General features: G+C 43.3%; 1 protein-coding gene across 16 annotated transcripts in view; it reads right to left on the reverse strand.

Moving 5' to 3' along the window:
- Positions 1 to 27,386, reverse strand: part of PXK (PX domain containing serine/threonine kinase like) — a 102,145-nt gene that overhangs the window by 58,795 nt on the left and 15,964 nt on the right. For all 16 annotated transcript variants that reach the window (XM_078076601.1, XM_036071736.2, XM_036071735.2 and 13 more), the window contains exons 2-6: positions 19,054 to 19,104; positions 16,467 to 16,514; positions 7,997 to 8,183; positions 1,242 to 1,319; positions 626 to 699 (exon numbers count right to left, since the gene is read on the reverse strand). In XM_078076601.1, the coding sequence (XP_077932727.1) occupies positions 626 to 699; positions 1,242 to 1,319; positions 7,997 to 8,183; positions 16,467 to 16,514; positions 19,054 to 19,104 (438 nt within the window). The remainder of the gene's footprint in view (positions 1 to 625; positions 700 to 1,241; positions 1,320 to 7,996; positions 8,184 to 16,466; positions 16,515 to 19,053; positions 19,105 to 27,386) is intronic.

Here is a 27,386-nt window from a genome sequence, read left to right on the forward strand (position 1 = left end):
TGAAAGCCACACAAAGTCTTGCTGCCTCAAGGCTTTTCTGGAGAGGTAGAATGCAAACATATAAATACCAGGACTTAACGACACTCTTGGGTGATGGGTATTAAGGAGGGCACTTGTTATCATGAGTGAGCACTGGGTGTTGTGTATAAGTGATGAATCACTGAATGCTACTCCAGAAACCAAATTGCACTGTATGTTAACTACCTAAAATTAAAAAAACAAAACAAAACGATTTAAAAAACCCCAAAAATTATGCATTTTATCAAATTCCATTAGCCAAATCACTAGAACTCCCGAAGTGAGAGATAACATAAAGCAATGCCTAAGTATTTCTTCTTTAAAATAAATTGCAAAATTGCCAATCCTAAAGAGGTTCCAGAACTATTTTAAGCTGTTCCTGTTTCTTTCCAGATGTTTACTAGTTGATCAAATACAATCACATGGATATAACCAAATGAATAAGCAAAGTGACTCAAAATGACTCTCCTTTGATGTGGGACTGAAGAGGCCTTTACAACATCACTCAGAAGCACAGTACAATTTCTTAATTATCTTTTTTCAATATCTGCTTTCATAAACCCATCTCAAGTCCATGAAAGGAGACTGAAGCAAAAAAACAGCTTACCCAGCTTAACACTAGCCGTTCCTTCGGCTGATTTTTAATTTTCATCAAGAAATATTTCTTCCTTATCCTCCAACCTGCCATAAAAGCAGAGATGTAGTCATAGCAAATAATTTTTACACCAATAGAGAGAAGTTTCATTAACTAAGTAATTCAAAAAATTAAGGCTGGCAATCTTATCCATAGCAATACAGGCACCAGTAAAACAACTGCTTGGTAACGTGGACACGGGAAAGACTGTACTTAAGCAAAACAAAACAAAACAGAACCCCAAACCAAAAAAAAACCACAGAAAACACCAAAACAACTGCAAACAAAGAAATTCTTCACGGGAACAGGAAAATGGGCACTTCAGCTGAAGTGTCGTGAGAGAGAGAGATGAAGAATGACGGATGGCTCTGAGAGTACACATTACTACCCCCTGAATCTCCAGGTGGCACTTTACCCAAGATTCATTAAGCATACAAGTTACGGACTGCGTCTTCAAGCAGTAGGAAGGCAAAAAGAAAAAGAAATCACCTGCATTGAAGAGCTTTCTTGGGATACAGATAGGAAAGCGTGACAAAGAGTCCAGTTCTGTGATCTGTTTGAACAGACCAGGCATGTGCCAGTTTCTCACCTATGTCTTTCAATGGTTCTACCACCTCCCACTTTGGTTCTGACCGGAAGAACATGGAAACTTGCTGTAAGGCAATCTCTGCAAAGACATTTTAGAAACTCATCAGTCCAACCTATCAGGAAAGCACCACATGCTTAAGATGTTATTCTTGCAAATGAAATCTTAATAAGTCTATGACCTTCTTAAAAAACTTGATTACAAAAAAAAAAAGAAAAAAAAAGCCAGGGAGTAAATGCAATGTAGGATTCTAGACTGGATCCTGGAACAGAAAAAGGACAATAGTGGAAAAACAAGTGAAATCTGAATAAAATCTGTAGTTAATAGTAATGCACCAATGTTGATTTCTTAGTTTTGATAAATGTGTTAGAGTTATGTAAGATGTTAACATTAGGGGAAATTTAGTGAGGGGTGGTATATGGAAACTCTCTGTACTATCACTGCTGTTTTTCTGTAAGTCTAAAATTATTCCAAAGTAAAAAGTTTATTAATAAGAGTAATTACTAATGATGTGAAATATATATATATATATAAACTGAAAGATCTAAAATATGTAAACCAGGGAGCATAAGCCAAGAATTCAATATATGCATCAGGATACAACCCAAGCACAAAACTCAAAATGTGTTCTGAGGTCAGCTCAGAACAGTATTTATGTTGCTCTAAGTGATATTTATCCTGTCTTCATTCCTCATGGAATTACAGCTTTCACCAACAAAGAAGCGATTAGCCTTAAATATATATTGGAAATAAAAGCCAGTGTTTTAGAAAAACATCTATGTACAGCAACAACACAGTTCTATTGTGGGACGTTACCATACCCCTGTTTATTGGAAAAAATCCACCTCCCTTTTTGTGTTCATTTATCATAAGAATGTTTCCCCTTTTTAAGAAGACAATGAGAAGAGGAAGTTCTTTAAAGTTCACTGTATTAAGAAATTATCAGAATAACTGTGCCTTTACAGTTCCTGCAAAAAGAAACATCTGTAATTTGCTATTTTCCCTCAATACAATGAGAAAAGGAAGCCACTCTAGATCCCTGAAAGCAAACAGCAATACTGCAAATTCACTGTGGAATTTCACCTCCGCTAGCATCCATGGCATTCCAGGCCAACTGGTGAGGAAAGAGAGATTCAGCAGAAATGCTCTCCATATGTCAGAATGACCTCGTCTGGAATTACCATGCCTGGTGCTTGGCGAACAATGTGATTTTGGTATATTTTACAGTACATTGTGAGTTAAGACATTCAGGGAAGAAAACGATCTACTGACTATCGGTTTACTGACTCGACAGGTAAATTGCTGATGCTGTCCACACGGGAGAAAACATGAGACAACCAGATACAAACTGACTCCACTGACATTTGTTCTAACCACCCAAAGTGACAAACCATTTGCAGGGATCAGGTGTGGCAGAAGCATATAAAATTTTCATAACCAACGCTGGGAACTCTGTTGAGTTAACGTTGATATAAAATGTTTTTAGCATTTTCCAAAACAACTTGAACAGAAACAATCTAAAAAAAACTTGAAAATAAACAACTTAAAAAGGCATCATTTTCAGTTAAGATCATATCAACTTTGGGAAGGATCATGCAAAATAATCTTCTAAATACAGTACAATGTCATTCTAAAAGAGTAAAGGACAGTTGGTTCATAACTGTGACTCATAATTCCCCACAAAATCATTATTCAACAGCATTTATCGTATGCTACTATGTACCATACATTGTTCTAGGAATGGGGGAAATAGCTGTCAAGAAATGGAACATGCTGGATTTGTTACTGATAAATTGAGGACAAGGAAATAGCCTTTTTTTTTTTTTTTTTTACCTTAGGGAATCAGGAAATTGTAGAAAGGACATTTTCTTTCCCTTGAACTATGATTTATTGTCAAGTAAATCACATGACTACCTATACTGTATCCAATATGAATCCCCTCCCTCCCCAGCTTCAGGTAACACACCTCAATCCTAAGCATCTGTTCCCTGCTTAGGAGCATTTACCAGCACCTCATTTCCTTATAAAATCAAGGCCAAGCTTTTAAAACTAGTGTTAACCCAGCTCTAGCTTTACCTTGACTTTCTGTCTTTACCCCTCCACACAAGTGGTGCAGTGCCTAGATTTACCTGCCTTGACCCCTGAAGACAGGCCCAACCCCACCCGTCTGCATTTTCCGTTCCTGTCCACCTATCCCGCAAGGCTCAGCCCAAAGCTGCCACTCCCTGAGCCAGGTCTCCCCCCACCTTCCATCCTCTCTACACTCCCAGAGCTCCGTGTGAACTTCTCCTATGGGACTCACCCAAGGTCTGTCCTGTGTTAGGGCTACTCTCTTCCACGGACTGTGAACTCTGGCTGTGAAGGCTACGTCTTAATCTGGGTAAAAGCCCACAGCCACATGGAAATATTTTTTTCTCTCCTGGAGCACTGGCCCTGCCTCTTGGCCTAGCTAACTTCTACTTATCCTTAAATCTCCATGTAGGCATCAACTCTTCTGGAAGCCTTCCTCCACCTTCAAAACTAGATCACCTGCACCCCTACTCCCACCTTCAAGGTGCTGGGCCATGTCTACTCTGCCATAGTCTTCACCTGTCAATCCCCCTGCAGAAGTGTCTTGGGATGGGGGTAGGGGACTATGCTTTCCTTAATGCTGTATTTGCAGCACCTGACACAGAGTAAGCACTCAATAAATATTGACAAAGCAAGAACTAAGGGTTCGATACATGTTCAATGGATGCGGACACTCTCTCCCATCAAAACATGAAATCCAGGGCGCCTGGGTGGCTCAGTCATTAAGTGTCTGCCTTTGGCTCAGGTCATGGTCCCAGAGTCCCACACAGGGCTCCCTGCTTGGCAGGAAGACTGCTTCTCCCTCCCCCACTCCCCTGCTTGTGTTCCCTCTCTCTGTCAAATAAATAAATAAAATCTTAAAAAAAAAAAAAAAAAAAAAGAACATGAAATCCATGAAAAGAAAGGCATCTGCCCTCTATTTCCTTAATACTGACAGACACATGGGGAAAAACTGCATGCTCAGGAAATGCTGATAAACAAGCCCCAGACAGGAAATGCAGAGCGAGGCCTTCAGGCCCATCCTGTGCTTCCCACAGAGCTCTGACTTCTCAGCTCAGAATGTACCAGCTGCCCCCGCTGTGTGCAGCCTTTGAGCTCCTAGGTCCCAGCCCCACGATCATTACAGAGAACAGACTCCTCCAGCCCAGCAACCGGGTTCCAGATCCCCGACCTGCTAGGGCAGGTGGCGCCGCCGAGGCCTGCACAGTGGACTTGGGCCTACCACCTCTCCAAGCGCCCTGCCCTGGCTCTGATATAATCCCCCGCCCCCATCCCTCCCTCCCTCCTTCCTCCTTGAGCCCACTACTACCTGACCTACTCGTAGGATTCCTGGGGTTTCAGGACTAGAAGAGGACCTGAGGCTCACAGAGGGGAAATGTTGCTGATGACAAAGCTGGGACCCAGGATCCATGCCTCGATATTTCTGGTCCAAGTGACTTCTGCATGGACATAAAAATCCCCTTATTCTGGGGCGCCTGGGTGGCTCAGTCGTTAAGCGTCTGCCTTTGGCTCGGGTCATGATCCCAGAGTCCTGGGATCGAGCCCCACATCGGGCTCCCTGCTCCACGGGAAGCCTGCTTCTCCCTCTCCCGCTCCCCCTGCTTATGTTCCCTCTCTCACTGTGTCTCTGTCAAATAAATAAATAAAATCTTAAAAAAAAAAAAAATCCCCTTATTCTGAGGGAGTTTGAGGTTTGAGGCTGGAAGATAGCTACAGTGCACTGAGGCTTTTGAATGATAGCAGCACCTCGTTACTAAGATGCCCAAGGTGAGGTGTGTGGGGTGGGGGATGTGTGCATGTGTGTCTTCCCATAGAAGCCCCTCATGACTGGAGACACCTGTTCTCCCTGTAACAAAAGCCGGCCCTCAATTAGACTTGGTAATACAAATGGACACCTCATAACTCCTCCACAGAGCACCAAGGACCTCTATTTCCTTGGTCATCTGGAGCACCCCAGGAAAAGAAAGAAAAGATCAGAAATCCCAGGCTGGAGAGCCAGGGAGAGAGAAGGCAGCCGCTGATGCCCTGCTCCTAGTTACCCACCCCCTGGGGACCGGGCTGGCATCACAGTGCCCCTCCGACCAGGCATCTTTAACCTCAGAGCAAGAGGCAGGAAGAGTAGCCTTGGTGACTTCGGCCACATGAGCACGGAACTCAGATCCTGCTAAAGTGGAGCGAGGTGGTGACCACAGACCATTTGGAAGCGGATAAGAGGTGGAGACCTTCTCCACATGAAGGGGGGAAGTGACCCTCCTTAAAGAAGAGCCACAGGTCGGCAGTATGCAGAGTGCCCTTAGGAACCAGAGGCCATGCTTTGAGTTTCGGGAAGCCGGACAAGTTCGTCCGGTTACCCGGTTTTCCGGGGATTGGCTCAGTCAAGCTGGTGCAGAGGAGACTGCCTGGGCTTCCCTTTCCTGAGGCTGCTAGTGAGTCAGCCTAGAGGCAAGACAAGTTCTGACGTTTCATTCAAAGGGGGCAATAAATCAGCATCTCTCTGAAAACAGCATCCATCCCCTATTGTTTCATTACAAGACTGTGTCCTCTAAATAGCAGTGGCTTCATGAGCATTTGGGTCCCGGTGGGAGTCTCGGCAGCCTTCTTAGATCTCTGCCCACATTTACTTTGGACTCCTGACTCTCTGCCATGCGGGGGGGGAGGGGGGGGAGAGGAGAAAGATCAAGAACAATAGCAGCATGTGAGGGGGTACAGTAGAAGGAAATATAGGGATCAGATAATCTTTCAGGGGGCAAAGCAGCATTTTAATTGGAAAACACGCAGATGTTGTACCCTTGTACAGTCTAACAAACGTGCAACCCTAGGTAAGGTCTTTCCTCTCGGGCGATGTCTCATCTCTAAAATGAGAGGGCTGGTCTGGGTATGCCTGCTCCAAAATCTCTTCTAGCTCTGACCCCACATAACTCACTGTACTCCTGGTACAAGCTCCCTGCGAGCAGGGAGCACACCTCCCTTGCCCCTGCACCCCCCCCACCAGGCTGCACCCAGCACATGGCATAGGCACAGCTGACAGTGAAGGTCTACGGAACGCACAGCGTCATCCTGTGTGCACTGCACCTTGAGGCTTGCCCTCGGGAACACATTCGCACACACTCTTGGGAAATACGGAGACAAACCAATGACTTGGTTAGGGCTGATTTGCTAACAGTCACTATAGACGGCTCACCATCTGACAATGTGGGGAACAACGTAGGTGAGGCACGGTGACTGAAAGCCATGAGAGATGTTACTCTGGAAGAAGTTAAGCTGTCCTGGGAGCCCCTGTCCTGTGATGCCTTTTCTCCTAGATGAACCAAAAACCAACTGGGGGAAGAATGAAAGCCTTGTAATAACTTACACTCGATTTCGTCACTTAGAGTAAATGTGTTTGAACTAAATTTTCCTTCACTTGGTTGCATTCTAGAAAGGCATTTTTCTTACCTCTGCAGGTACTTCCACTAGAAGATAGGAGGTACGTTCCATTGCAAGCCTTCTCAGACTGTAATGCACATGCAAATCACCTGGGGACTTTATTAAACTCAGATCCTGATCCATAGGTTTGGGATGGGGCCTGAATTCAGCATTTTTGACAAGCTCCCAGTGATGCCAATGCTGTGGGTCAGAGGACCACACTGTGATGTGAGGAGCAAGGTCCAAGGGCTGTGGTTTTCAAACTCTGGCTACGTACTGGAATCTCTTGGGGAGCTTTATAAACTAGGAGCCCCCCTGCCCCCATAGAGATTTTCATTTAATTGGCATGAGTACCTGGGCATCAGGATTTTTTAAAGCTCCCTGGGTGAGTCTATTATGCAGAAAAATTTGGTACCTGACAAGCAGTCCCGTATTTCCCTCTCTCTGAAACAGGAATAAAGGTGCCTCCCTCTAATTACTTCAAAAGCAGTGTTTTGAGGACCTGAAATGTAATGTGTACACAATCTATTCTCTTAGCAAGGAAATCAGCTTATTAAAAATACCCAGAGTTCCACTAAGACTCTAAGCACAGCTCAGCTTTAACAAGTAAGTCGAATTCTAGTCACTGGTTCAGTTCTACAATGGTTTCCATTGGTCTCCTCAAAGCCACCCCAGGGAATACTGAATAGTTAATCACTCATTCTGCAGACAAGAGGCTTAGGTTATTGACGATAGTTTTGTGTGTAACTGGCACCCCTTCCACCTCAGTCCCCTGACTGATCCAGGGAAGGCGTCGAAGACAACTAGCTCCTCCTCAGGCTTTGCCTTGAGTGGGTCTCTGGGAGCAACTGGGAAGACACAGAAAGGACTCTTTTGAACCACTCTCAGTATAAAGTAATTCCCCGAAAAACCAGACATACTATATGTTGTAAATACAAAAAGAGATCCAAATAAAAATCAAATTGAGATTATGGTACAGATTATTGTGGATTATTTACTTTCTTTTCTGTCAGGGAAGATAATAAAGACAAGACTCTAAGTACAAGACCCAATAACTTCTCTTTCATATTCTTCTGTGCAAACATCACATTTTAGAAGTAATTATTTTTTTCTTACACTCTTACAGTAAATTACAATCGGGTATAGTACTAATAAGCAAGTAATGCCCTATAACAAACGTACACATGGCCCCGTCTGGAAATAACTCCTCCTACACGTTGTCTCCAGCAAAGAACAGTGTCTCTATGGTCATGCAACCGTAGCTCAGAGATCCCTTTGCTTACCAGTGTAGTTTGCAGAATAGTTGTTTGGGTCTAAAAACTTCTTAACCAGCTCACAATTAGACAAGATATGATTTGTGGTGATAACGTTGAGATAGTTCTGAAGACCTTTCTGCCTCTCAGCTATGAATTCACGATCCATGTTACCAATCAATTTTTTGGGAGGAAGAGGTAGACTGAGGCCTGCAATCTTTAATTAAAAGAGAAAAAGTATTATACTCCTGTCATCTCCACATAAGATGTAATATCAGAATCCTGAGCCACCACATTTCATTAAGATGCACCCTGATTTCAGTGCTATGATAAAAACGTGAAAAACTGCAACTCAGAATTAGTAAAATGCTATATCAAGCATAGCAACTTTAAAACTTAATTTTTTAAAAAAGTTTTTCTATCAAACTTATATATGAACATAATTTCGAGAGTCAAATAGTCTTTTTATTATTAGCAGTCCCGTGACACTCCCCCCCCAACCACCTCTGCCAACACGTGACCTAGCCATTATCCACTCCCCAGAGGCAGCCACATCGAATTCTCTCAGTCGGTCTTTTTGGCACAGGGTTCATTATGAATTGATTTTCATTTTTAGGTATTAATCTATTAATTTCCCGTTATGGATTAAGTTCTCTTTCACAATCCCGATCTCACCCCACATGCAACTTATTCCTAATCCCTCCAATATAGCTATAATTTTATTTAGTGCAATATTCCTGTTTACATTAGGTGATCTGCACCACTAAGCCAGAGAGCCGTGCTTACAATTCCTTTTTTATCAACTGGTCTTTTTGGTTATTTTGTTTCAGTTTTCTATTCAACTCCAAACTTTCCATCTAAGCATTTTCTCAACATATTCAGATACAAAGATGCATCAATTTCTTCTCCTTGAGGAGTGCCTGCTCCAAGCAGCACTGGTGGTCCCTACACTTGCTGGGCTGGCATTCTGGGACATCACGCTGGGGATGCTTTTTCCTTTCTCCTGCTGAACCCCATTTCTAGATCCATACCTTCCTTTTTTGTAGAAGACTCCCTGATTTTTGGTGGGGATACCCTCCGTCAGCTTCCTAAAAAGGGAGCCAGGGAGGGACGTCAAATTTTTGAAAAGTTGCATGTGTAAATGTCTTTAATCTATCCTCACACTTGAGTGATAGGGAATCTTGATGTGGCATTCTTTTTTTTTTTTTTTTAAGATTTTATTCATTTATTTGACAGAGAGAGACACAGCGAGAGAGGGAACACAAGCAGGGGGAGTGGGAGAAGCAGGCTTCCTGCAGAGCAGGGAGCCCGATATGGGGCTCCATCCCACAACCCCAGGATCATGACCTGAGCCGAAGGCAGACGCTTAACGACTGAGCCACCCAGGCGCCCCTTGATGTGGAATTCTAAGTTGGAAATATTTGTTCTTCACAATTTTTAAGAACTACTTTATTGTCTTCTAGCTTCCGGCGCTGCTGTTAGCAGATTCTTGCTTCCGTTTTTGTTTTGTTTTGTTTCCCTCCCTGGAAGCTTCTAGGCTCTTCTCCTTGACCCCAGTTTGTGAAATCCATGTGCCTCTCTGCAGGTCTATCTTTAGCCTCTGTGCTGAGTACCCAGCCATTTCTATCTGGAGATGAACATCCTTACGTTCTTTGGTATTTTCTTGTATTAGGTCATTATTTCTTCCCCTCTGTGTCCTTTGCTCTCTTTCCTCTTATTCCAGTGTTGGGCCTTCTGGACTGGTCCTCTATTCTCATCTTTTCTCTCCTACTTTCCACCTTTGTTAAACAATATTTTTTCCTACTGAAAAAATTTTCTGGGATAGTTCCTTTAACATTCAGCTCTTCTAAAGAGTTCTCATTTCTACTATTACCTATTTTTTTATTTCTGAGTATGCTTTCTTTTCTTTAATAGCATCCTGAATGTAACGCAATTTATCTCTCTGAGATCATAAAAGATAATCTTTCTGAAGAGCCTGAAATGTTCCTCTTACTGCATATACTCTGCTTCCTGAAGGTTCTTTTTATTTTTTTTGTTTGTTTTCATTGTTATCTTTTATATTAAAAGTGTTCCTTGGGGAGGGGGGGTGCCTGAGTGGCTCAGTTCGTTAAGCGTCTGCCTTTGGCTCAGGTCACGATCTCAGGGTCCTGGGATCCAGTCCCGGGTTGGGTTCCCTGCTCAGCGGGGAGTTTGCCTGTCTCTCTCCCTCTCCCTCTGCCCACTCGTGCTTGCTCTCTCTCTCAAATAATAAATAAATAAATTTTAAAAACAAAAAAAAAAAGTGTTCCTTAGGAATCTGGTGATCCTGGGCTGTCTGCTCATACTAAAGAGCAGGACAACAAAAGCTGACTTAGAAGCACTCGGTGAGTGGCGGAGGCTTATCTGTTGTGGGTTTTATTTTATTTTATCTATTTTTTTTTTAAAGATTTTATTTATTTATTTGAGAGAGAGAGAGCATGAGGGGGGAGGGTCAGAGGGAGAAGCAGACTTCCCGCCGAGCAGGGAGCCTGATGTGGGACTCGATCCCGGGACTCCAGGATCATGACCTGAGCTGAAGGCAGTCGCTTAACCAACTGAGCCACCCAGGCGCCCGTGGGTTTTATTTTAGCACAGGATTTGACTCAGCTATTTCATTGGGAAAACCTGTGATCTCAGTATCTTTAGCTCTTTCTTCTTAGGCTGGGCAGATTCCCCTTCCCCCAAATCTTCCAATCCCCTGCCTGGAGGGTCTAGGTCTGACTACCAATACTCTGGGAGCTGAAAGGAAGAAGGTTTGCAGAAGGGGGCAAAGGTCGGGGTGAGAGGCAATGCTCACATGAATTACGTGATTCCTGCGTTCCCCAATCCAAAGACTATTCTTCCCTCTCCAGAGAATAAACTTCCATTTCTCTGCTAGAGGGAGAAGGGCAGGCATAACTTGCTAGATGGGGGAAGATCCGGGGATCTGATTGTTTCTTAAACATACTCTCAACTCCTGATTTCAGCTCGACCTTGCCCCACACTGGAGGCAGCACCTTGCGCTAAACCTTTTGGAGGTTCTGTGGTATCAAATGGGACCCAGTGGAGTTATCCACCCCCGCCCCCCAGCTCAGAATTCTGCCTTCCTGTATCTCCTTAATTGGTTAACTCTCATCCAATGGATTTGCAGCTTCAAATGTTTTGTTGTGATTTTATCTTTTCCTATTCTACTTACCCTTGAGGGTGTGTGTGTGTGTGTGTGTGTGTGTGTGTCTGTAAGATCAACTTACTGTTGTTTTAGAGTGGTTTCAGGAGAAAGGAAAAGTAAATGCAGGTGCTCAACCTATCATTTTCCAGATCACTTAAAACTTTGTGAGTCTAGTTTTTAAACTTAGAAAACAAAGCATCAGGGACGCCTGGGTGGCTCAGTCGTTAAGCGTCTGCCTTCGGCTCAGGTCATGATCCCAGGGTCCTGGGATCGAGTCCCGCATCGGGCTCCTTGCTCAGGGGGGAACCTGCTTCTCCCTCTACCTGCTGTTCTCCCTGCTTGTATGTGCTCGCTCTCTCTCTGACAAATAAAATCTTTAAAAAAAAGCATCAGATTGGTATCTTAATTTAATGAGCAAAATCACTTTCAAAGAGCAGTTGTATTCCACACTTGTGCTTAGATTAGAACAGACCAAGTGACATGCATATTGATTGAGGGGAAGGTCTTAAGAGAAGGGCATCTTTAATTCAGGAAAGGATGTAATCTAAATCACCCATGTGGGCAAACCTAACTTAGCCTGTTCCACTCTGTATTTTTCAAACAACAGTGAAGACTTTGAACTCAACATTGGACAAGATGAAAAGGCTGGCTTACAATCCTAAATTGCCTATTTCTCCAACATAATTATGAAAATGTGTGGGAGCATACTTAGAATGAATTTTCTATCATGGCAGAATTCACAGCTAGATAAGACACATAAATTTCAGGTCATTTTCCTCATTTACACAATTAGGCTTTACCTAATAGCAGTTTCTTTATTAACTAAATAAAAAGCATACTTAAGAAGAAAGCACATCACTCAGCTAATACACATCCAAGTGAATCACTTTATTATTATTACTATTATCATTATTATTTTTGTTCCAGAGCATTAATATAGAGTAATCAAAGGTACTACTAAAAACACAACTGATATTTCTTTTTTTTTTAATATTTTATTTATTTATTTGACAGAGACAGACACAGCTAGAGAGGGAGCACAAGCAGGGGGAGCGGGAGAGGGAGAAGCAGACTCCCCGCTGAGCAGGGAGTCCGATGCGGGGCTCGATCCCAGGGCTCTGGGATCATGACCTGAGCCGAAGGCAGACGCCTAATGACTGAGCCACCCAGGCGCCCCCACAACTGATATTTCTTTTAAAAAATTATTTTTTTGGAGTGCCTGGATGGCTCAGTCAGTTAAGCGTCAACTGAATCAGGCTGAATCGGGCTCCCTGCTCAACAGGAGTCTGCCTGTCCCTCTTCCTCTGTCTCTTTCCCTTCCCCTCCCCTTGTGCTCGATCTCTCTCAAATAAATAAATAAAATCTTAAAAAAAAAAAAAGTGTCCAACTCTTGGTATTGACTCAGGTCGTGATCTCAGGGTCCTGTGATCGAGCTCTGCATCAGACTCTGTGCTCAGTGCAGAGTCTGCTTGAGATTCTCTTTCCCTCTCTCTTTGTCCCTCCTCCCCATGCTGTCTCTCTCTCTAAAATAAATAAAATAAATATTAAAAAAATATATATATATGTAAAATTACCAGGTACCAGTATCAGCCCATTTGCCTGCACTACGTGCCCGACAGCTGACCCAGATGAATCCTACATGACTCAGAATGGAGTCACATCTACATCATCAGATTCAAACCCCAACAGAGCTATTTTTCATTCATGGTGAGGATATGAAAATGAGTTTGATAAGGTATTTGTTTTGAACTCTGTGGCCTCCAAGCTTCCACTAATCTATCTGTTCAAGCTTCATTTCACTTTAGGAAAATGTATTGATCTGCCAGACATCCCATCAGCTCTTCCAAATCATCAGGTGAAACAAAGTGTTCTTTGCCAACAGCTGCAATTACAGATTCTTTGCTAGGCCAGTCCACTAGACAGACTGGAGGTTGTTCCTGCTCTGCCTTAAGATCTCACAATAAATACTTCTACAAGTATTACTAGTATGTAATATGTGTGTTATTTTAAAATCTTGCCTTTTAAAAAAGATTAGCATTCAAGAGACACTTACTTTCTCTTTTAGCTTTCTCCCAGAATTTCTAAAATGTTTGCCAATTATAGAATATAAAATTTAGAAGTCCAATGACTCATTAGGAGGGAGGGAAAGAGAATATTAGCACAGAGAGCAATCAAGTCTCTCCGCAGTGATTTCCTAGACACCCACACATTGATGGCTTCAAGCCATGGCACCTCACCATCCCATTTTCGAGAGCTTTCCTCTTTAACATGCCCTATGGATTCCCTTCTTGAGTTCCTTGTATACGAGGAAGAGAACAAGAAAGCCAGTGGAGAAGTCCCCAAAGACCCATCCATAACACCTGCAGAATGATAAGGCGAAGGGGGAATAATCTCCAAAGTGAGGTCTAGAGCCCATAATCTGAGCCACTAGTAGAGGCCTCTAAATTAAATTACATGACAAACTATATCGCAGTTTCAAGAAAACTAGTTCTATCTGGAGGAGGAACCAACAAACTCTGAATCTGTCCATCTTTCATTTTCATGATCAGAGCTCAGTGGTCTTCAACCATATTCCAGTGAGTATTCTAGGGAGTTCTGAGCTCTCAAAAGACCCTCAATTTGTGCCAATCTCTACGTAACAGTAGAGTCTCTCCTATGTCAACAGTGAGCAATAAAATTCAAATCACAAAGCATCCGTGCTACAATAGACCTGACAAGTCATCTAGTTCAACCCGTTGTTTCAGATGGGGAAAGGGGGGAATGGAGAGGGAAAAGAAATGACCCAAGGTCTCCCTGCTGTAAGGGGCAGAGTCTGGGCTCCTTCCCAACCTGAGCGTTCCTGGCTCAGTCCCCACCATTTCAGCTCCTACGCCTTTCTTTTGTTTTGTTGTATGTGGTCTCCCTAGATGGTTACTGATTTGATGTTGCCTTTAAAATAAGGTAATGATTCGGGACACCTCGGTGGCTCAGTCGGTTGGGGAGCTGACTCTTAGTTTCTGCTCAGGTCATGATCTCAGGGTCGTGGGATCAAGCCCTGCCTGGGGGCTCCCCGCTCAGTAGGGAGTCTGCTTGTCCCCCTCTCTCTACCCCCCCCACTCACATGCACCCTCTCTCTAAAATAAATAAATAAATCTTTAAAATAAGGTAGTGACTCTTCTTTACCACAAAATATGCTCATTATAGAAAGTTATGAAAATGCACCTTTCTTTTTCTATTTCTTTGCTTATTTAGCTTATCTCTGCTTGTTTATGGAGAACTTGGAAAGTACAAAACAGTGTAAAGAGCCAGAAAAAAAAAAACATAAAACCCATGATCCTGCCACCTGGGGATCACCATTGTTAACAGCTTGGCATATTTCCCTCCAATCTTTTTTTCTAAACATTTCATGTAATTATATTATATTGCATGTATAATTTTACATCCTGCTTTTTTTTTTTTTTTCAGTTTGGCATCTTTCCTATTGGAGTCAGACAACTCTGCATATGTATTATGTTTCTCTTTCTTCAGCGGGAACTCATCTAACCATCAGAAAGGGTAATCAGACACTAAAAATCATGGTCACAGTTTTATTCTGTGGTTTTTAGAGTCTTTTTGGTCTTTTTTATGGAGGTTGTTTTGAAATTATTTTCTTGCCAAAAACCTGTATGTACTTTCTTCTGTTTGTTTACTTGGATCTAGAAAAACCTCCCACTGAAATGATGTCTGGCCATATCCTGCCCAGCATAAGCCAACATCAATACACATGGATATTTGCATTTGAAATAAAATGCACACTGAAAGTGCCTATTTTAAAAGGGAAAATTACACTGAAGCAAAAATAAAATTCTATTATATTAAAAAGGCCATAATTGAATAGTCATAGAGATTCAACCTTACATGCCCTAAGCAAGAACAAACAGGAGATAAAACCCTCTCCACTGTCCCCCACCCATTCTTGGGAGCTGGGCCTAGACAATTTCAATTTCAGAAACCTTCCTCCCATGAGTCTTACTCAGTCCTGGCTGAATGACACTGTACGAAGACCACTGGGCAAAGGTTCACTTGTGCATCAACGTGAAAACACATAGTAGGCTCAGTGTTAACTCCCAGATGCTCACGCCATTGTGGAAATGCTGCCTGGGAATGTCGGGAGAGACTTGAGAAAATCCACTGCTGGAATAAACTATACATCAGTGCCTTATCCACAATGTCATCACAGACCCAGCTTTTGTCTAAGCGGAAAGAATATGCTATAAAAATCCATACATGAAACCAATTAAACTCATCAATGAGGAGAATTTGATCTCTGCCAATATTTTATCTGGAGATTTAAATCGGTCATACTGCAATTAAAATTTAAAAAGACAGCATTTGTCAAATGCACGACCATCTGTCAGTTACATAAAGGTCTGCAGACACTCAGGCCAATTCTATCAGAGAGCAAGTTAGGCATTCATGTTTTCAGCTGGGTTGTAAATAATGTTACAGCTTGGACTCTCTACGTATGCTGTTTTCCAAAGCCTGATCAGTAACTGTGGTCTTCTGAAGGAAAGGAAGCATGTTGCTCGCTCTCAGCCAGCAGTCCTCCTGACCTTTGTGGACAGGACCAGAGGTCACTCAGAATAGGTAATACGTGATGGCTAGCTCACCAATGAACGGGGCGCAGTGCTTCACCTCCTGGCTGGACTGGTCATAAGCCAAGCGCTCCGGCTCAGGGTTTATGTTACCATTCAAGTCTGAGATGTGAGCCAAGCCCAGTGGTCTGCAGTAACCAATCTGCTAAATGGGTACATGGGTAGTACTGCCAGTACTTACTATGGTGTGAAAGCCCCTCTAGGACCCTTCCATCATGATCAGCACAGCTCTTTCCAGAAAAAGACTCTGCAGCTCATCCCTCTTTCCATTATGGCCACCAAGTTAGGAACATTTAAGTCAAAGGGATTTAGAAATAGGTATTTAAGAGAAAAAAGTTACACTGAGAAAAGCTATCTCTAGTTACTGCTGAGTATTGATCTGCAACGCTGACTATGCAGTCTAGCTCAGTGGCAAGGGTCTGAGACAGTCCCAGCTCTAAGTGAACGACTCCAGCAATCCAGCTAGTCATTCCTCATCTGTGCAAAGGACTGTGGTTAGGATGCAGTCTCGCACACAGGTACTCACTTGCCAGGTGACTATAAATCACGTTTGTTCCCAAAAGTTTATTTTTAGAGCCACACATTATCTGTATAACATATAAGTCTATCTCCTCCCCCAGAAAAATTTGCTAATTTTTTGTTCCTGATATTGCCATTTCCAACCAGTTTCTAGGACACCCCAAGCAATGACCGTGTGTCATTAGTGTTTTCGAATATTTACCTGCAAGCTGTTGTTCAGCAAATCAAAGTCACTGTATCTCCTAACGATCTGAAAGACAAGACACTGGTGTTTTCATTCGGCAAAGACCATCTCTTTTCATTTCCTTATTTAATATTTATTGGCATTCTAGGGCCGAGGCACTTGAACTAAGGGTAGTGGGGCTTATATCTGGTGCTTAACTTGCTTAACTGGACAGGCCCAGAAAACAGACCTAGCAGTGCCCAGAGTTGGCTGAGCCATGGGAAACTGGTTAACGCCAGTCAAACACACAAGATGCCAATAGGTAAGAGAGAATGATGATGTAGTTGTTTTTAGGGTGAATAGCCCTTTAAATATCATTCTCATTAACCAGGCACCTGGAAAGATGAATTAATGATTTACTCCCTCAAAAACAAAAAAAAGTTTTACTGAACATGAAATCAAAGTAAAAGAAAGCGGACAAAGCGCTTTGAGGCCCTTTCATCCTTGCCCTGGATGAAATTTCCCCTGGTTGAGAGCCCACCATTCTAGAGACAGGACTGTACCTGCAGGCAGAGAGGCCACACCTCTCCCGGATACCCCATGTTTCCCCTCTTGGCAGACAGTCCACTTCCCATTGTCTACACATCCTTTCTTAGGTATGTTGATGCCACTGATTAGGCCAGAGTCAAATTCCACTAGCTCTTCAGGCTCTGGGCAAGGAAATTATTTTGATTTGGAATGGCTGACTGGAACCTTTATTGATGACTCTCAAATGTTAGTGAGCAGAACTACCTACCAATCTTCTAGGACTCTGCCCTCAGAGGATCTCCTACAATAGGCGCACAGTGGGGCCCAAGAGTCTACTTTTTTGTGAAGTATCCCGGGAATTCTAATGCACTGTATCTGGAAAACTACACCAAGGATTGATTTCTCTGGTAGGACGATGCTATTGCCCTGCTTGTCAACTACACACGCAAGAGTTCAACGGAAGGCCATCCCTCGTAAGTGCAAAGGAGCAAAAGGCAGCACAGCGGCTAATCACAGAGAATACACAGATTCCAGCCCTGTTCTGTCACTGATTTGAGTGTGACCATGGCCTCGTTACTAGCCCCTTGAACGTAAAACGGGGAGCTGCAATCATGCAGAACTGTCTTTAAAGGGTTAAGTGAATTAATGTGCTTGAACCCGTGCCTGACAACAAATGCTCCACAGATGTTAAATGGTGTAACCATTCACTCAAAAAGCAGTTTGAAATTTTGGGCCAAGAAAAGACCAAGTGTGGACCACTGTGGTCCAAGACTGCTTAGGGTGAGAGGTAAGATTCAGGCCTGAAGGACAAGGTAAGATGTTTTGTAGTGGAGACGGGGAGGGTAATTATAATTACGAAAGCAAGAAAGAAATGGCCCTGGGCGCGTGGGTGGCTCCGTCGTTAAGCGTCTGCCTTCGGCTCAGGTCATGGTCCCAGGGTCCTGGGATCAAGCCCCGCATCGGGCTCCCTGCTCAGCGGGAAGCCTGCTTCTCCCTCTCCTACTCCCCCTGCTTGTGTTCCCTCTCTCGCTGTGTCTCTCTGTCAAATAAATAAATAAAATCTTGAAAGAAAGAAAAGAAAAGAAAGAAAGAGAGAGAGGGAGAGAGAGAAAGGAAGGAAGGAAGGAAGGGAGGGAGGGAGGGAGGGAGAGAGAGAGAGAAGGAAGGAAGGAAGGAAGGAAAGAAGGAAGGAAAGAAAGAAAGGAAAGAAAGAAAGAAAGAAAGGAAAGAAAGAAAGAAAGAAAGAAAGAAAGAAAGAAAGAAAGAAAGAAAGAAAGAAAGAAAGAAATGGCCCCTAGAGAGAAGTGAGCCACCCTCTGCAAAGTCAACTGACAGAGGAAGGACCTCTGGATCCAAGTAGGAAGTTTTTTCTCTCCGAGGACTGCAGACCCTAGGGCCATAAGGTGACCCTCACCTACAGTCAGCGGGGGACCTGGCAGTAGCGTTTTGCCCGTGAGTGGACTGGGAGTCCATGAAATACACAGTGTCCGAGCTGTGCAATGTCCAGGGTCCTGTCTAGCCTTTCCACCCCATGGACTTAACTCTAACCGGCCCCACCTACACCATGGCTTCAGGGGAGGAGGTGTGCTAAGAACAAAACAAGTAATCTGCCTACTATCTATCTATCCTACTCTGGGTCAAACTAGAGAACAAATTCCTAGATACTCTCTGTGGTAACATCATACACAAATTAAACCAAACAAATGGGAACAGAAAAGCCTTTGGAAATAAATATCTTTTTTTTTTTCTTAATTTTTTTTTAAAGATTTTATTTATTTATTTGACAGAGACACAGCGAGAGAGGGAACACAAGCAGGGGGAGTGGGAGAGGGAGAAGCAGGCCTCCTGCTGAGCAGGGAGCCCAATGTGGGGCTTGATCCCAGGACCCTGGGATCATGACCCGAGCCGAAGGCAGACGCCTAATGACTGAGCCACCCAGGCACCCCTGGAAATAAATATCCTAAAGCTGAAGGTTTATCTCTAAAAGAAACAGGATTCATATATATGCATGTTTTGGTTTTTCCACATTTTTGGCTGCCCCGAGTCAGACTTTTAAACACTTAAACATTTTTCTAGGGACAAAAAAAAAAATGCTTACCTGCCAACTGTTTTCTACAGAAATTCCTCTTTGCACCCGAATGATGTACTCCTAAAAAAAGAGGGGGAAAGCCTCAGTTATAAGACACCCAAATCAGAGAATCAAAACTAAGTGAAAATATCAGATAAAGTAGATTTCAGAGCAAAGAAAAGTACTAGAGACAGAGGATATTACATCGAGATAAAACAGTAATCTACCAGCAAGACAAAGCAATCTTAAATGTGTATATACCAAACACCAGAGCTGTAAAATATGAGAGGCAAAAACTGATGGAACTGAAAGAAGAAATGGGCAAACCCATGGTTACAGTTGGAGACTTCCACACCCTTCTCTCAGCAATTGATAGAACAATTAGAAAAACAGGAAGGACACAGAAGAACTCAACAATATATCAACCGACAGATTTAATGAGCATTTTTGGACACTCCATCTAACAACAGTAGAATACACATTCCTTTCAAGAGGATATATAGATGGCAATAAGCACATAAAAAGATGTTCAACATTCCTAGTCATCAAGCAAATGCATAAGAAGACCACAATGAGATAGTACTATACACCTACCACAATGACTAAAACAAACAAACAAAAAATAATACCAAATGCTGGCTAGGATACAGAGAAACTGGATCACACATATATTGCCAGAGGGAATGTAAAATGGTACAGTCACTCTGGAATACAGCTTAACAGTTTCTTAAAAGATTAAACATGCAGCTATCATACGACCCAGCAATTGTACTCCTGGGCATTACCCCAGAGAAATGAGCATTTATGTTCACACAAAACTTGTACACGAACTCATAGCAGCTTTATTAGTAACAGTCCAAAATTAGAAACAAGCCAGATGTCCATAAACAGGTGAATGGTTAAACTTTGCTACATCCATATCATGGAACAACACTCAGAAACAAAAAGGAATAAACTACTGGTTCACACAACAGCTTGGATGAATCTCCAGAGTTATGCTGAGTGAAAAAGCCAATCCCAAAAGATTATAAACTATATGACTCCATTTATATGACATTCATGAAATGACAAAATGATAGCTATGGAGAACAAATTAGTGGTTGTAAGAGTTAAGGCTGGATTAGGAGGGTGTGGGGGGGAGGGAAGCAGGTGTGGCTATAGAAAGGCAAAGTGAGGTGCTATGCTTTGAATGTTTGTGTCCCCCCAAAATTCATGCTGAATACTAACGCCCAAAGATGATGGTATTGGGAAGTAGGACCTGTGGGAAGTTCTTAGGTCATGGGAACGAAACTCTCATGAATGGGATTACTGCCAAATAAAGGAGGCCCCAGAAGGATCCCTTGCCCCTTCCACCACGAGGACACTCTGAGAAGGTACCAGCTATGAACCAGGAAGAGGACCCTCCCCAGAAGGCAACCATGCTGGCACCGTGATCTCGGACTCTCATCATCTGGAACTGTGAAAAATAAATTTCTGTAGTGCATCAGCCATCCGCCCCAGCCTGGGGGATGCTTGCATTGATGGGAATGTTCCGTATCTTGAGGGTATCAATGTCAATGTGGTTGTGCTACTGAACTACAGTTTTACAAGATAGTACCATTGAAACAAACTGGGTGATGGACATATGGGATCTCTCTGCATTATTTCTTACAGCTGCATGTAAATCTATAATTACCTAAAGTAAAAATTTTGAACTTAGGCATTCAAAACAAGGTGTGGTAGCAATCAGAAGACTAAGATCCGCGATTTTCAGTGTTCAGAGTTTGCATTCTATATGCATCATCAGCTAGAGAAGGCCAAGATTAAGAAAACAAGTGAAAGGGTAGAATAGAGAGGCAGTGATGGCATTTTCCAGAGAAACCAAATCCAGAGACAGCCCCCCCCCCCACCTGCCTGATCATTAACATCTCTCTGTTTCTAAGGAGGAGGGAGAGGAGAGGGTATTAAAAATACACATTCTCAGGCTTTGTACCAGACATGCTGAATCAGAATCTCTAGGATAGAACCCTAGGAATTAGATGTGTTAACAGCCTCCCCAGGTAATTCTTACTAACAGGTAAGCAGGAAACACAGACCTAGTCCAGCCTTCTGTCTATATACACAGGGAGTCATGATGAAGGTATAGATTAAATCATATAAGAATGTTGACATTCTTTCCTCAAATGCTCAGAATTGTTTTAATATCTTTGGGTGGTATGATTTAGGCATTACCGACAGTCACTACTCAACAAATGCTTATCAACACAGTATTCAACAAATCCTTTCTACTGAATTCTCATTTAAATAGGGGATTTAGAAAACAAAGCCAAATAAGCATTGTTAACCTGGAGACTGGATTTTAAAACAGATCTTAGTGCACTATCATTCATTTTCATTCTGTTTATTTAAGAAAGGTTGATAAAGTTCTCATAGCAGGAGTTCCTGCCTCCTTAGGAAAATGTTAAGGATGGTAATTCAATAATATCCACTCAATTATGAGTGAATCAACTGTGTACCTGGTGCTATGCTTAGTTGGGTTCATATGGGGTTATAAAATAAATATTTTAAGACTGATTTGTGTAGTGTGGTAAATCTCTTAAGCAATATGCTAATGCAATTATTTCTGAATACATACAGATAAAATGCTAAAAACTTCTGACATTCTTAAATTTGCGGGAGCAATCCTTTAGGTTGGAAATTTTCTTTTTTCCAGGGTTGTCTTACTGGCAAATTTTCTGGGCTGTTACTTTCTCAGAGGCAAGCTGAAATTAGCACATATAATTGAGTACTTCAAACAACTACACATCAACAAGCTTTTCTGATGCCTAAAATTGGGGGAAAATGTTAATTCTCAAAAATCACTTCTAGCGTCTATTAGTTCACTATGATTTATGAGAGGAATAACATTAATTTCAAAAATTCCGGTTCAGTGTTGGGCACTTGGTTGGTAGGTACTGAATAAACATGGCTGTCTCGCTTTACATACGTTGAGTTTAAAGTTCAGAACTGTGCTTTCCGAAGACGTTGCTACCAGTAGTAAACATCCGCTAAAGCACCCATAACGTTCCAATCCCTGTACTTCTTCCACGCTGTGGTGTAAGTTTGAACAAGAAAGGTACAGTCTGACTCCATTCCTTCCTTCTGTAGACACACAATTTAGATTTTTTAAAAAAACTTGTCTATAAACATGTGACTCTTGATCTCAGGGTCGTGAGTTTAGACCCACACTGAGGGTAGAGTTTACTTAATAAAATTCAGAACTTCCTGAACATATATTTGTGCCAGAATAGGTTATGTCTACACTATTCAGTCAATTGGCAAACATCTTCTCATTGTATTCCTTCATATATGCTCTTCACCCTTTATTCCTCTCCCCTCCCCCCAACTGACAGTAATCATTATGTGTTCTAGTCTTCCATATGCCTCTAGAGTTGTCCCTACTCCAGGATCCCAGCACTATCAGGCTAATAGTCTTGCTAAGGTATTCCTGAAGTCCCTTCGCTGATACCCTATAAAGTTGGTTATTATTGATTATGATTATTATATTGTCTTAAAAAAAAATCTTGTCTGTAAAATGGCACACAATAATGACTGGGAAAAGCATTTGGCAGAGGGAAGCAGTAACTACAAGATAATACCTGGGTCATGATGTCAGACTGTGATAGCCAAAATGACGTCCTCATTAAAGTTTGTGCCAAGACATTCTTTAAATTTAGGCCAGTGATTTCCAAAGAGGGTGATCCTGACCCAAATGACATTTAGCAATGTCTGGAGACATCTTTGGTTGTCACAAGGGGTAGGGGAGTGCTACTGGCATCCAGTAGATAGAGGTCAGGGATGATGCTAAACACCTACAGTGCACAGCACAGCCCACCCCCACCCCCCAACAAAGAACTACCTGGCACCGAATGTCATTAGTGCCAAGGTTGAGAAACCCAGGTTCAGGTGCATCGAGAAACCAGCCATCCCAGTCCATGGAGGCTTGGGTTACAGGGTGGTGCTGGGGGTTACCTCTGTCATCATCTGCCCTTGGCCGTAGCCCACTGGTACCTCGTATACAACACCATTTGTAACACATTTGTGTCCACCTAGACTTTGCTTAGTTACTGGGGCCTGAAAGCACCACCCATTGTGTAAAAACACATTAGGACCCATTAAGGGTTCCCTGTGGTCCCCAAGTCCCATCTGCCATCTGGTAACAGATACAGAAAGACACTGGGGAATATAAGGTGATTTCACTTGAAAATATTTTAAGTAAACTCTACCCCCAACGTGGGGCTCAGACTCACAACCCCAAGATCAAGAGTTGCTCTACCGACTGAGCCAGCCAGGCACCCCTGCTCAGAAATATTTTTATTCCAGTTCAATAAGACAAGTTGGTCCCTAACTATAAAACATTTGAATTTTTTTTAGTTTGCTTGATACCACCTTCCACTTGACCAAAAGGAAATACTTTCACCTCAAATTTGTACAGTAAACACAGCACAGCTGTCCATTGCTGGCAACCGGTGGTAGCTCTTATTAAAGCAGAGAGAAGAGTGCCCTAGGGACTAGCAGAAACCCAACATTTGAAGTCAGGCCTCCTCCTCCCGAGCTGCAGTCAGCAGCCCAGAATCCTCCAGCGAACCATTCCCATCTGCCCCACCATCTCTGATGTGCAATGGAAACTGCAGTGTGTATCAAACAGACGACAAACCAGCAAGGCCCGTCAGGCAACGAAGGGAAAGCTAAGAGCTCTGTAGCGCAGCCTGAGTCACACCGATCCACACCTGCCGCCAAAACCCACCATCTGCCGCCACTTCCCCAAAGGGCCTTCTTCTTGCTCTTCCTCACGCCACCACACCCTTTATCTTGGTGGGGCAGGGTGGCCACCCTGTCAAGCCCTAGTGTTTTGGCTAGTCAGTGCGGTCTGGCGCAGTTCTTCCAACTGGAAAGGCCCCAGGACCACAGAATTTCTGACTTAAGTGAGGTTAGAGAAGAGAAGTGAGCACCAATCCTGTGCCAGGAACTTTGCTAAGCCCTTTACTCAACGTTTCTCTTTCAATGTTCACATTAGCCTAGAGGGTAGATCTCAGCTCAGCTAAATTGAGTGAGCTGTCCAAGGTGGCACGACTAGGAAGCAGCTGAGTGGGAAGTGCAACCCAAGTACCTGATTCCCCAGACCTTCCCACCTGCCAGGCATGACTGGCAACCCTCGGGGACCTGGGGCACCCTGAGCTCTTTCTGCAGCCCTGTAAGATGAGAGTCCTCATTAGTTGGTGGAACTCAGGTGGTTCATTTCTAATGATGTTGACCTACTGACTCCAATCCTGGGGGGAGGGGGGCGGGGTTGGGGTTGTCATTTCCACAACTGTTGCTTAATGCTTCCAACACAGGCCATTTTCCAAGTAAGCATCCTCAATGGCATTTTGTTTCCTGAGTTTTCAGAGAGGTATTTAAGATTTCCCTGCACAACAGCTGATATTCAAAGATGCCTTCGTTTGATGAAATTGTAGGAAAAACTAAGGAGGAAAACTTATTTTGAATCTGTCTGGCCCCAAATGACATTAATGAGGCCATAAACACAGATCACTTTGGGGGGAAAAGACGTGTTAAAGGAGCTAAAACCAAAACTTAAGCAAACCTTCAAACTAGGTTAACCCACATAATTCTTCTTCCTTCCCTTTTGGCAGAGAGATCAGATTTACTCAGAGACTCAAAGTACAAAGAGATGAGAGCAACTGTTTGGAGATATTTTACCTGTCCGTGTTGCCACATCATCAGCTCTAAAGCAGAGGGTCCCAACCCTGCTGCATTCTATAATCACCTAGAGAACTGAAAAAAAAAGGATACTAATGGTTTGACCCTCCCTCCTGGAGATTCTGATTTAACTTGTCTGGCTGAAACACAGGCATTAGTAGGTCCTAAAAGCTCCCCAGGTGATTCTAATGTGCAGCCAGGGGCGAGAACCACGGTTCTAAACCTCTTGAAAAGGAAACAGCTTTACACTGTAAAAATAAAAACCCTCTCAAGAGAGGAAGGAAACAAATGAGCCAAGCACCCACCAAACCTCACAGCCTCCTCCATCCCCACCCTCACCCCTCCTTGTCGATGGGAACCATTACCCTCATTTTGCAGCTGGGGACAAGGAGTCTCTGAAATGGCAAATGCCTTGACTAGAAAGTGGTAGCTCTGGGGTAGGAGGCCCGGTCTCCGGCTAGCCACACCACTCTCTTGAGTTCATTCCCAAACCCACTTCCTCCTGGTACTTTCCCTTCATAGGAAGGCCTGCAAAGAACACTGAGCATGCATGAACTTGCTGGACATCCAACATCATCCTACTTCCCTACTCAGGAACCTTCCAGGGCTCCCACTGGCCACAGAATAAAACCCAACTCCTTAGCCTAGCTTCCATGTTCTGCTATCACCCAACCAAAGTGCTCTAACCCTTCCTTCTCCTCAAACCCTCCTCTCCTCAGTCAGACTCTGTGTATCCTAAACATCCCTTACTGACTCCCCTCTTTCTCTGTTCTGGAGTCAACACCTGGCAAGGTCAGCTGTTTAATCATGTTACTGCTATTTCTGTCCTATGTCTACCTATGTCTGGGGAGAGGAGGGACTCTCTCCAACTGAATTAAGTTCTTCAAGGGCTAGAATCACATATTTCTTTGTATTGCAAACAGCACCCAGCACAAGGTCAGGCCCATAGTAGAAGTGCAGCAAATACTCATTGGTGGGAATTTGTTAACTGACTGCTCGCTCCTTTGGGAAGGAGGAAGCATGTTGCTTTTTCATGTGTACCTAGGAAAAGTCAAACAGCATGCTCAAGAAAATCTCCATGGGGGTGGGGGCATGGGTGAAATAGGTGAAGGGGATTAAGATGTACAAACTTCCAGTTATGAAATAAACAGGTCACAGGGCGCTTGGGTGGCTCAGTCTGTTAAGCGTCTGCCTTCAGCTCAGGTCATGATCCCAGGGTCCTGAGATCAAGCCCTGCATCGGGCTCCCTGCTCCGCGGGGAGTCTGTTTCTCTCTCTACCTCTGCTCCTCCACCCCCCTCTCATGCTCTCAGAGTTCTATGTCAACTCTACTTAAATAATAAAAAATAATTAAAAAAAAAAGTCTCCATGGATCTTCCAAGCCCTGATTTATCATCCCTTTATAATCTCAATATTCAAACCCCTGGTATCACACAGCACAAGAGCCACGGCTCACGGGTAGTGGGCAACATCACCCTGAAGGACAACAAGGTCTCCGAGGAAATTCTCAGTTGCAGGACTTCTGCTCAGCTCACCAGCAACCTGCCTGGCTGCTTACAATTCTTAATATTTCACCTAGAATTAATGATTACTCCTTACTCTGCTAAATATTCATTACTTGTTGTTGTTTCATTTGCAGATTTTCAGTGCTGAAATGTACCTGTGTTATATTCTCATTGCTGTGCACTCCAATAATGTGCAAAACCTGCCACCAAAGCAATGAAAGCATTAGGGTTTTAAAAGGCATTTGAAGGGGGGAGCCTGGGTGGCTCAGTCGGTTAAGTGTCTGCCTTCAGCTTGGGTCATGATCTCTAGGTCCTGGGATCAAGCCTTGCATCAGGCTCCCTGCTCCGTGGGGAGCCGGCTTCTCCCTCTCCCTCGCCCACCCACCATTTGTTTGCGCCAGCACGCTCTCTCTCTCTCAAATAAATAAATAAAATCTTCAAAAAAAAAAAAGGCATATGAAGAATCACCACTACCTTAACCTAAATTTGGGCAGGTGAGTAAAGCCAACTGAATCTAAACTGAATCATAGAACTGTGTGCTTCACCTTTATGCAAAGCAAGTTCTCCAGTTTCTACTCTGTGTTCCCAGAAGGGGCAAGGAACACATCAGAAACGTGCTTTGACGCCTGCAGTGAGGTGCCACCGCCTTACTGAGCGTGCTTCTTCCTTCTCCAGGCCTTCTGAAGTCCAAGCTCTCCTCTGCGGGACAGTCTCCTGCCCTGCTGTGGGAGCTGGTCTCCACGCCGACTTCAAAGATAGCCAGCCGATGTTTCAGCTAGGAGAAACACTGTAAAGCGGGGCTCAAAAATCCTTTCAGCCGCAGACATGACTAGAGAATGAACGTGGCATTTTAAACAGCAGTTCCTATGGCATTCTGTAGTACAAGGACCCTTAAATGACGCCAAAGCAAATTATATAATTTGCTAAGATGGGAATCCATCTTACGTCAAAGCAAAGGGGAAAAAACCCTGAAAAATCTCGGGCTCAAATAGTAATTAAAAATGAAATATGACCTCCAATAATCCTCAAATTTCTTGGGCCGACGCCCTAAAAGTGTAGAAACAGATGCAGTGAACATAACCTCCCAGAACCACTATTTAGCTGGCTGGCTAGAAAAGACAGTAAACACACAAACTCCGAT

The sequence above is a fragment of the Halichoerus grypus genome, chromosome 1 (assembly GCF_964656455.1).
Source record: "Halichoerus grypus chromosome 1, mHalGry1.hap1.1, whole genome shotgun sequence".
NCBI lineage: Eukaryota > Metazoa > Chordata > Mammalia > Carnivora > Phocidae > Halichoerus > Halichoerus grypus.